Below are 12,060 nucleotides of genomic sequence, written 5' to 3' on the forward strand. Positions count from 1 at the left end.
CGGTCAATGAAGAAATTTGTTTACTTGACTACACACGTTTAAAAGCCAGGTTTTGTTAGAAAAAATTAATTTCAAAAATAAAAATGGCTAGCATTTGTATAGCACTTTAAAGTTCACAAAGCGCTTTACAAGCATTAACTCATTCGATCCTCACAACCCTGAGAGGTAAATGCTATTATTGTCCCCATTTTCCAGATGAGGAAACTGAGGGAAACAGAGGACAACTGACTTGCTCAGGAAAACCAACTAGTGTCTGAGGTAGAATTTGAACTCAGGTTTTCCAGATCCCAGGTGCAGCCATACTAATAGTATTTTAGAAGGAAAGAATTCACTAGCATCAAATGGAACATAGTTTTGGAAATGCTATCTAGAGCATTACAGGATTATATCCACATCCTCAGCTTGTATTCAAGACCAATCCCAACCTGCCCTTCCCTGCTTTTCCAAGCTTTTCTCTCCCTACTTCCTGAAAAATACACACACACATTTCTGGCCAAACTGACCTACTCAGCGCTTTCCATAATGCAATTCCTCCACCCACTTCCTTATATTGACATGTGTTCTTCCTGTTTGTTATGCCCCTCTTCCACTATCTTATCTTCTTTATTCTTTTAAGTCTCAACCATCCTTCAAAGCTCAGTTTGGGTCTCACAGCTTCCATGGAGGTTTCCTTGACCTTAACTGGTTCCCTTGATATTTACTAGCTGTGTGACCCTAAGCAATTCACCCAACTTCTGTTTCCTCATTTGTAAAACATAGGGGGTGGACTAGATGTCACTAATAGAAGAGTCCCTTCTAGATCCTATGACTCCTATATAATTTATGGCCAATGCTGCTCCTGTGACAGTCCACGTTAGTTGGTCTTTTCTATGAACCTTTTTGTACCCACATCCTGTCTCCCAAACTAGGCTGAACGTTGAGAATGACTAATTCATAAATGTTTTGTATAACTTCACATGTATAATCAATATCAAATTGCTTGCCTTCTCAAGGGGGAGGAGGAAGTGGGACAGAATTTGGAACTCAAAAAATTTTTAAATGAATGTTAAATTTTTACATGTAATTAGCAAATACTTAATGAAATAACTAAAAAGATAGATTTTTTTTGGTGAGGCAGTTGGGGTTAAGTGACTTGCCCAGGGTTTGTTAAGTGTCTGAGGCCGGATTTGAACTCAGGTCCTCCTGACTCCAGGGCCAGTGCTCTATCCCACTGAGCCACCTAGCTGCCCCAATAGATATATTTTGAAAAGAAAATAAATGCAAAGTCATTTTTAAAAGGCCAAGCCATCTGTGATCTCAAAGTCTCCCATCTCTGACTGTAATCTTGATGGTATCTACCTCTGTTCTTTAAAAAAAGAGATAAGCTAGGCCTTTGTCTCCTAAAGGCAGGAAACAAGGATCTTGGCTATCAGTGGAACTTCCTAGATAACACTACAGATCTGAACTGAAACCAGAAGATGCCAGCCTGGGGCTGCACTTCCTGCTCTGAGAACTTCTATAGTGCCCTAGAGCCTTAAATGTGGAGACTAAAAAAAAGCAGAGAGGCTGAGAAGAGGCTAAAATTCCCTATGTTTACTTCCTGACCAGGCTGTTCTTTCAGTAAAAGGAAACACAAAAGAAAGATCCTCTTTCTATGGAATTAGCAGAGTGGGTTCTCACATTCTTTTAGTGGGTTAAAAAAGTCACCTTCACACAGGCAGAATAGGAAGAGCTGTAGCTGAAGAGCTGTTCAAGTAAAGTTTTTTGTTTGTTTGTTTGTTTTAATATAACTGAAAGCTCAATACGAATCTCTATGGAATATAGCATAGGTGTCACAAGGGCACTAAACTAAAAAATGCACAGTGTGGATGCTGACAGAGGTTTCCAACCTGCTCAAATTCCGCTGGGAGTTGGTTGGTTGGTTGTTGTCTTTTATTCTCCGTGAAGAACAAAATGACATCACTAGGATGGGGTCAAGACACTGTGTGTCTAACTATGGTCGATGAGACCCATATGAGCTTGGAAGGTTCTACTACAGGTCAGGCACAAATAGTCCCTAGAACACTTGGAGTGGAGATGTCTCTACATTTGTGCATCTTGTGTTTCTTTTGAGCTACTGCAATTCTGCTTTGCTTATGGGCCACAGTGCCTTCTTTGATGTGGGCACGCCATCTTTGTTGGATGGCTCTGTGCCAATGTCTCCCATGTCTTATAATCAACTCCAAAGTTCAGAGAGACTGAGAGTGTTCTTGTACACTGGGAGGACTACATTTAGTTCTGAGCACCACACTTTACCATGGACATGGACAAACTGGAGATCATATACTTAGGAGATGGTGACCAAGGAAGTGAAAGGACTGGAGGATTATGCCATTTAAGCATCAGTTGAAGGAACAAGGGAAGTTTATCCTTGAGAAGAGGCTGGAAAGAGGATTAGGTGTGGAGTTAAAAAATATAAAATGGAGATTCATGGTTTCCTATCCAATCCTCTTTTTGTGTTCTGCTCTTTTATTCTAGTGTTAAAGTTCAAAAGAAAAGAACAAAAATTGGTATGCTACTGCATTGTTGGTGGAGTTCTGAACTGATCCAACCATTCTGGAGAACAATTTGGAACTATGTCCAAGGGGCTATAAAACTGTGCATACCCTTTGACCCAGAAATACCACTACTAAGTCTGTATCCCAAAGAGATCATAAAAAAGGGGAAAGGACCCACAGGTACAAAAATATTTGTAGCTGGCAAATAATTGGAAATTAAGGGGATGCCCATCAATTGGGGAATGGCAGAACAAGTTGTGGTTTATTGTACTCTAAGAAATGATGAGCAGGCAGATTTCAGAAAAACCTGGAAAGACTTATATAAAGTGATGTTGAGTGAATTGAGCAGAACCAGTAGAACATTGTACACAATAAGAACAACACTGTGCAATGATCAACTACGATATACTTAGCTCTTTTCAGTAATACAATGATCCTAGATAATTCCAAAAATCTCATGAGGAAAAATGCCTTCCACATCCAGAAAAAGAAATATGGAGTCTGAATGGAGATCAAAGCATACAATTTTCACTTTTTTTTTTGGTTTGCTTTTTCTTTCTCATGGTTTTTCCCTTTTGTTCTGATGCTTCTTTCACAACATGACTAATGTGGAAATATGTTTAACATGACTATATAACCTATACCAGATTGTTTGCTATCTTAGGGAGGGAAGGAGAAAAATTTGGAACTCAAAATCTTATAAAAATGAATGTGGAAAACTATCATTACATGTAATAGGGGAAAAAATACTATTAAGTGGGGGCAGGGGGAGGAGAAAAGAACACACTTTTAAAGGGAAAGAGGATTAGATTCATTCTGCTTGAGCCCTGAAGGTAGTACTAGGAATAATAGTGGAAAGCTGTGATATGTTTGGAGCTTAATTTAAAGCCAAAGTTTCCAACAATGAGAACTATCCAAAAGTGAACTGAGCTGTCCCAGAAGGCAGTGTTTTTGTCGTCACTGGAGGTCTTCAAGAAAAGGCTGCATGAGCATGTGTTGGGAGTTTTGAACAGGCCTAGGGGGCCTCTGAGATGCCTCCGAGGTAGCTCTGAGGTGCGGAGCTTTTGTGGTTTTGTGATCCCCTCCTGAGTCTCAGGTCCCTGGGAGGCTAATGTTTCCTGCTCCCTTCAGGCAAGTGAATGGAAGATGCCTGCCTCCTCTAGAGAGCCTTTCCCGACTAACTGCATGACAGCCAGCGACTTCATAGACTTTCCTCATTCATTACTCTCCCCGATTCAAGTATTGGAAGAAAGAGCATCAAATTCAGCCTAACCCTACTCAGAAACTTAAGACGGGCCAAGACTATCCCATGTCCACTGACCTGCCTGGCAGGCTGCAAGTGTATCCATCTGAGAGATAACAACTACTCATATTCTCCCAGCACTCTAAGGTTGACAAAGCAGTTTTTCTTACAACAACCCTGTAAGATAGACAGTGCCAGAGTTACTATACCACATTATAAGATAATAAAACTGGGGCTCAAGGACCTGATCACACAGCTAGTGCCAAGAGATAAAATTTCAACCTAGGGCTCCTGACTATAAGTCCAGATCCTTTCCCACTATCCCAGGGGTTCTTAACCTGGGCTCCAGGGAGCTTTTTCTTTTTTTTTTTAATTTTTCTTTTTTATTTTTTGTGGGGCAATGAGGGTTAAGTGACTTGCCCAGGTCACCCAGCTAGTAAGTGTCAAGTGTCCAAGGCCAGATTTGAACTTAGGTCCTCCTGAATCCAGGGCTGGTGCTTTATCCACTGCGCCACCTAGCTGCCCCCCAACCTTTTTCTTTTTAATATCTGAATAACTGTATTTCAGTACAATTGGTTTCATCTCTTATCTTCTATGAATTTTACTGTATATATTTAAAAACATTATTTTGAGAAGGGGGCCATAGAGTTCACCAGACTGCCCAAGGGGTTCATGACTTAAAGAAGGTTAAGAACCCCAGTACTGAGAGATAGTGAAATGAATTAAAGGGGACTCCCCCAAGGGCACTAGCACATGTGCCCTGAAGGGCACTCTGAGGAGTACTCCATTGGCAGGGATGGAAGCATTGGGAAACCTCTAACTTCTTGATACTCTACCGAGGGGCCTTCCCCACATGTCTTTGTTTTTTTGGGTTTTTTTTTTTGTTGTTTTTTAGTGAGGCAATTGGGGTTAAGTGACTTGCCCAGGGTCACACAGCTAGTAAATGTTAAGTGTCTGAGGCCTGATTTGAACTCAGGTACTCCTGACTCCAGGGCCGGTGCTCTATCCACTGTGCCACCTAGCTGCCCCCCCCCATGTCTTTGTGGGAAGATCAGTCTGTCCCTGGAGGGAGATAATAGTTAGACAGAAGGGATGACATTGCCCATGAGTCCTCTGTTTGCACAACCTTGTTAAATATATATTGCTTCAGAGATAGGGTAACAGGGATCCCCTCACTGGGCCCTGTAACAAGAGCCCAACTGGAAAAGAAGAGCACGCTCAGCAACCAGACACCAGAGACAGGTGAAGGTGTTCACTCACCCACCTAGAGCCATTCCCCAGTCCCTAGGTGTCTCAACCAAGGTTCTCACTGCTCCCAATGCCTTTTTTAGGCTGTACTGAAGACTCTTCATACCAAAGCCATAAAGACACATGGGCTCTACCCCAACTCATTCCATTCTATTCCTGGTTCTCCTCCTCTTTTCACTCCCTATCCCCCTACTCTGGGTACTCATCCCCCGACTCACCTGGCAAAATGCCTGAGCCTTTGTCTTTGGAGTCCTTCCTTTCTTTCTCCTCAGCTCTATCTGAGTTCTCAACCACTTGATCCAGTTCTTCATTTAGCTAAGAGAGAAAAAACATCAATCAAAGGATCAGTAGTGATGGGGAACTTTCCATATCACAAGCAGTCTGACTCAGGGCCACTCTCCTTCCCCACTTCACCAGTGTCTCCTGTTGCACAAAGCACGGGATATACAGGGAGAAGACCTGGCACTGAATCCTAGCTCTAATGGTATGATCTGGAACTTCAACTCCAAGCCTCAGTGTTTTCATTTGCAAAATGAAAATAATACACTACCAATCTACTAATGTTATTGTGAAATGTGCCCTGTAAGCTTTAAAAACAATATATGAACACACGTATTGGTGATTGATTCATTCTGCTCTACTCTCTTATTTTTATGATTTCTACTTTACTACCACAGTGCAGAAAAGCAGCACTGCTACTATTTAGAGTACATTGGAAACTGTCCTCCCTCCTACTCCCATTCTCCCCATTTCTATTATTTTTTCCTCTTACTCTTTCCCTGTCTTTCCTACCTATGCTTTATGATTGTTGATGATTTGAGGTGACGCTCATCAACTGGGAAATGGCTGAACAAGCTGTGGCACATGATTGTGATGGAGTACTATTGTACTATAAGACATGAAGACGGAGATGGTTTCAGGAAAAACACGGGAAGACTTATATGAACTGATACAAAGTGAGGTGAGCAGAACCAAGAGATTATTATATATACTAACAGTAATATTGTAACAATGATCAACTGTGAAAGACTTAGCTTACTCAGATCAAAACAATGACCCAAAACAATTTCAAAAGACTCATGATAAAAAATGCTATCCACATCCAGAGAAAGAACTGATAAACTCTGAGTGCAAATTAAAGTATAATTTTCTCCCTTTATTTTTATTGGTGTTTTTTGTGATATAGCTAATATGGAAATAGGTTTTGTATGATTTCACATGTATAATTGATATATTGTTTGCCTTCTTAGTAAGTGGGGGAAGGGTGGGAGGGAGAGAATTTGGAATTCAAACTGAAAAAAAAAGTGTTAAAAATAAATTTAAAGAAAAAAGTAAAAAGACTGAGGAGCAGAGAGATCAATCTTGCAATAATGTGAAACATGGATTGGAGGAATGAGATTTTGAAGTACAGAAAAAGAGAGAGAGACACACAGAGACAGACAGACAGACAGAGACAGAGACAGAGAGACAGAGATAGAAGGAGACAGAGAGACAAAGAGAGCAAGCCGGAGCCAGAGCGGATGGAGGTTCTACTTAGTCCCTGATACCTAGTTGCTAAACCCTCAAAAAGATCTGCTGTGTGGGCAAGGGGACCACTCTACCATTCATTGGCTTCATGATCTTGAAGACTGTAAAATGGCAATTTATTAAAATAGTAGTAGTAATAAAAATGGACCTTTATATAATATAGTTAGGAAGGTAGAACAAATATTATCATCCTCATTTTCCAGCCAATGGCTGGTAAGTGCCAGAGCTGATATTAGATCCCAGTCACCTAATTCACAAGTCCAGTACTTTTTCCATTCAATGCAACACCCAGACCTCTCCATAGGTACACAACATATCATCATGCATCATGTCATAAAGAATCGTGGGGCAGCTAGGTGGCGCAGCTGGGGCAGGTAGGTGGCCCAGTAGATAAAGCACCTACCCTGGATTCAGGAGGACCTGAGTTCAAATCAGACCTCAGATGCTTGACACTTACTAGCTGTGTGACCCTGGGCAAGTCACTTAACCCTCATTGCCCCACCCCTGACCCCCAAAAAGAATCTTAAGAGTTGGAAGGATCCTTAGGAATAATCTGTTCTAAATTACTCATTGTAAGAATGTCCTCTGCAATAGCTTCTGCTTGAATACTTCCAGTGACCAAGAGTTTACCACTTGGCACAAATCAACCCATTCCACTGTTGGACTGTTCTAGAAGCTAGAAGTTTTTTTCTAATCTTAAGCTGAATTTTTTCTCTTGGAAATTCCTACCCTGGCCTGTTTCTGGATTAATAATACAAAGCAAGTCTAATTTTTTCCCCATGTGGCAGCTCTTCAAATGTTAGAAGAGCAATCCCGTGTCCCAGAAATCTTCTCTAGACTAAATTCTCTGAGATAGACAATAAGTTCACTCCTCATACTGCAAAGCTATCAGAAGGATAGGGATAGGGACTAGTGTTTTCACTGGCATAAAGAATTCCCAGGTGATGAAACTCCCTCTATGGATGGATCAGCACCTTCTGGGCAACTTACAGAGTTGCCTAGAGCACTTAGATGTTAAGTAACTTGCCCAGGGGAGTAGAGGGGAAGTGAACAAACATTTATTAAGCCCCTGCTATGTGCTAAGTAGTGTGTTAAGTGCTTTACAAATATCTCATTTGATCCCCACAACAACCCTGGGAAATAGGTGCTATTATAATCCCCATTTCACAGTGTAGGAAAATGAGGCAGACGATAGTTAAGTAATTTGCCCAGTATCACACAGCCAGTGTCTGAGGCTGGATTTGAATTCAGGGCTTTCTGACTCCAGGCCCAGAGCTCTAGCTGTTGCACTACTCAGCTGCTTCTAAGGTCACAAAATTATTATGTATCATAAGCAGCACTTGAACACAGGTCTTCTTGTCTTCAAGGCCAGCTCTCTAGTCACCAAGTCACAGTAATTCTAACCAAAATGATGAAATAACATGAGAAATTTCTCTGATTTTTTAAGATGGTCCTATGTAAATTAGAGTCATCTTGATAATTATTACTGTATTCCTTTTATTTTTTTTTAGTGAGGCAATTAGTGAGTGACTTGCCCAGGGTCACACAGCTAGTAAGTGTTAAGTATCTGAGGCCGGATTTGAACTCAGGTCCTCCTGACTCCAGGGTCGGTGCTCTATCCACTGTGCCACCTAGCTGCCCCTATTACTGTATTTCTTAAAAAGAGAAACAAAGTATGAAAGCAACTGGAAAGAGATTGGGAAGGCTGGTAGTGTGACAGAGAGAGGGGGCAGGGACAGAGATAAGACTCCAACACAGCTCAAGGCTCACAGAGACTTAAGGAACCAGCAGAGATGGCTGCCTCCCAAGTTTTGTTTCCTTTTGTTTTGTTTTGTTTCTGTTTAGCCCTTCAATCAGAACACATCATATAAAGTGTAGAAACTCATTTCATTGATGACATTAGCAAATCATAGAATGGGACATTCAGGAGTTTAGGAACTTCCTGACTTCAAGACTGATTCTCTTATTTGGGAACTCACACTGCATCTCAAGGACCTAAAGAATATTTGAGTTTCAGTTGCTTATTTAGGTCAAGGTCACATCAGCACTGTAGGGCCTGCCTAGTGGCAGCTGACCCCTTTCCTCTCCCACAGTCTTCTAAACCCAATCCCCAACAAAGTTCCATACACACTTGGCTAAAGCAAGTTCCAAACATGCTCACTCATTCACAAGATCCAGACCAAAGAAATCTGCACTCAGCAAATACTGCTAAATTCTCTTCCAAGGCAAGAACTATATAGAAGGCTCTCCAAATTGCATTTTTCTCCTATATGAATCAAGAGACAAGAATCTCAGAACAAGGACTGGCTATCTAGCCCAAACCTAGACCAATCTTATTTAGGGTATACAATATAAGGGCGCTCAAAACAAATGTGAGTGACTCCATACCTAACCATTTTTTTGTTGTTGTTCCTGCAGGGGCAATGATACTATTTTAATGACAGAATGGTTGTGGATAGATAGGGGAGCTTGGTCCAACTGCTGGAATATATAATTCTAATCTTCCCAGTGACCAGAGATAGGTCCTCTTTCCAACCCCGCCCCCCCCCCAGCCCCATCACACTGGGAGTTTTCAGGAACCATGTCTCCATACAATGCTTTGTCCCATGGCTCCCAGTCCAGGGCAGTCTTCTCTTCATACAGAGAGGTAATGTGGCTCAGTGGATAGAATGATACTTGGAATCAAGAAAGCTTGAAATTGAATCCTACCTCAGAAACCCTCATAACCTGTGTGACCCTGGACAAATCTCTTAACCTCTCTGAAGTCTTCATTTCCTCATCTGGAAAATGGAGCTAATCGTAGCACCTACCTCAAGGAGTTGTAGTGAAGATCAAATGAGATAGAATGCAAAGTCCTTGAAGGAAAGGACAGTTTCATCTTTGACTTTGAATCTCCAGAGTCTAGCACAGTGACTAGCATAGAGTAGCTACTCACTGCTTGTTGACTGGTTGACTGAAATGAGATAATGTATACAAAATACTTGACAAACTTTAAAGTGCTATGTAAGTGGGACTTGTTATTACAATGGATATCGAATCGGAAGTATTCAATGACTAGAGTTACAGATTCCCAAAACTGGAATGGATTAGCTTAGGAGGGAGTTTCCCATCACTGGAGTTCTTCAGGAAGAAGCTAGCTGAACACTTCTTGGGGGATGCTGTAGAGCAGAGGTGTCAAACTCTGCCAGCCTCTAGTGTGACCAGAATCAGAGTAAAATGTAATTCGAAACATTTAACAAAATAAAAATATAATACTGCATGGATAATGTTAATTTGTGGTTTTCTATTGCAGGGCTCAGTGGCCCCTGTTTCTATTTGAGTCTGCCACCCCTGTTGTAGAGAACATTCTTGCTTTGCTAGGGATTAGACTAGATGGTCTCTGAGATGCTATTATTTTTAGAGCCAATAGTATACTACTGTCCACAGAGATGGAATGAAGGGAGAAAAAAGGAACCCAGAGCCAGGTTCTAATACTGGGACTACCATGAGCTAGCTGCATGATGCAGTTCCTTTGCCTGTCAAATGGGGATATATTAATACTCTACCATACATATTTCACCAAATTGTTAATATTATTATTATTATTATTTTTGCGGGGCAATGAGGGTTGAGTGACTTGCCCAGGGTCACACAGCTAGTGTCAAGTGTCTGAGCCCAGATTTGAACTCAGGTCCTCCTGAATTCAGGGCTGGTGCTTTATCCACTGTGCCACCTGACCCCTATTTCACCAAATTGTTATGAAGATACAAAAAGCTATGAGAGTTTATTAAAGGAAAAGATTACTTTCAACTAGGAAGAGGTTTTGAAGAAGGAGCATTTGAGTTACCCCATCAAGAAAGGGTAGAATTTTGGCAGGTGGAAAGAGACGTTCCAGGTAAGGCAAAGACTGGAAAACATGGGAAATGTCTAAGAAACAATGAGCAGACCAATTTGGCCAAAACCAAATGTATATGTATAGAGAAACTGGGAGATACAGTTGAATTGGTACAGGAACCTTGAATTTCAGACAAGGTTGTTACAATTTTGTTCAAGAGCCATTGAAGGTTTTTGAGCATAGGAGCAAAATTATAAGATCTGTATAGGGATAGCAACTGGCTCAGTAATTTCCCTGGCACAAGGAACTCCACAGTAAGGAAATTCTCTGTACAACTGCAGGTCATTACCTTTTTTTGCAACTCAAAGCCTTATGGAACAGTTTAGAACATAGAGAAGTTAATGGACTTGCCCACAGTCATACAAGGTATGTGTCAGAGTTATGCCAAGCTGCCTCTTTAGGACAATCAAATCTTGCAATAATATGAAGGATGGATTGAAGGAATGAGATGATGAAGTACAGGAAAAAAAGTTCAAAGGCTATGCAGTTGTCCTGGTGAGGTCATAAGAAACATGGATATGGATAGCGGAAATAAAAAAGTCAAGTCAACAAAAAGATGTAACAGTATGAATGGGGGAAGGGGAAGGGAGGGATGAGAAAGAGGAAAGGAAGATTCGTCTACCACTGACACTGAGGTTTCAAGGTTGGGTGACTATAAGAACAGTGATGACACTAGTGGAAATAGGGAAGTCAGGAGGAGAGCAGGTTTGGGGGAGGGGAAGATTATGAGTTTGGTTTGAGATAGATTGCATTGCCACTGAGCCATCCAAATTGGAAACGTCTTTTCATCGGGAAATGTATCTGACTGGAACTCAAGAAAAGGGCCCGGGGCTGGTCAACAAGCTTTGGGAACCACCTGCACAGAGGTGGTAGTTAAAGCCGTGTGAGTGGGTGTCTTCAATGAGGCAAAGAACATAGGGAGAGGAGATAGGTGAAATCTCTTGCAAAAAGTTAATAGTGTATATGGGTGTAGGGTATCATCATCATTATTATTACTAACCAGCCTGGCCATGAGCCCCAAGGACCTAGGAGGAAAAGGGTGATTGCCAGCATTCCATCTGGTCACGATGACAGAAGAGTAAAGGGCACTTCTAACTTGTTGCAAACATCCCGTTCCCTAGGGCAGTTCAGGGGTCCCAGCTCTAGTCTGGCTTCATTTCTGACAGATGCATGAATCATTCACCTGCTGGTTATTTAACTACTCCTCCTCGGACTATGGGGCTTCCTAGCTGTCCCAGCAAGTGGAGACACAGCTGAGTTCTCCAGCCAGTTTTCTTCGTCCTTTGCACACGCACGCACACGCACACACACATGCACACACACACAATCTCCCGTTGCAACTAGTGCTTGAGAAAGTAAAGCCCAGGACCCTGCCCCCACCTACCCCGCCACCCAAATAAACTTTTCTTTCACCCCTCGCTCCTCAGTACCTCCTGATAAGATGAAGAGAGCTCCTGCCTGATCATGGCATCGATTGAAAGAGATGCTGTATCCCGGAGCCAGCAGTGGTCCTTGGGGAGGAGGAGGAGGACCGCAAGGATGGGTAGCAGCAGGAACTGTGAACAGCGCAAGGGTAAACGGGTTCAACAGAACCTTCCCGGGAGTGCCGGCCCCCCGGGAGGCTCTGGGGCGCATGCGTCTCGCCTGAAGGC

The 12,060-nt window shown here is 42.1% G+C and overlaps 1 protein-coding gene across 1 annotated transcript in view; it reads right to left on the reverse strand.

Annotated features, from left to right (window-relative positions):
- The window catches only part of PACC1 (proton activated chloride channel 1), a 36,417-nt gene extending 24,359 nt beyond the window's left edge, over positions 1-12,058 (reverse strand). The window contains 3 exon segments of the mRNA XM_043964168.1: positions 5,226-5,322; positions 11,839-11,949; positions 11,951-12,058. Of these exon segments, the coding sequence (XP_043820103.1) occupies positions 5,226-5,322; positions 11,839-11,949; positions 11,951-12,043 (301 nt within the window). The 5' untranslated portion in view covers positions 12,044-12,058.
- Between the last annotated feature and the right edge of the window lie 2 nt (positions 12,059-12,060).

Source organism: Dromiciops gliroides, chromosome 4 (genome assembly GCF_019393635.1).
Source record: "Dromiciops gliroides isolate mDroGli1 chromosome 4, mDroGli1.pri, whole genome shotgun sequence".
In the NCBI taxonomy this organism is placed as follows: Eukaryota; Metazoa; Chordata; class Mammalia; order Microbiotheria; family Microbiotheriidae; genus Dromiciops; species Dromiciops gliroides.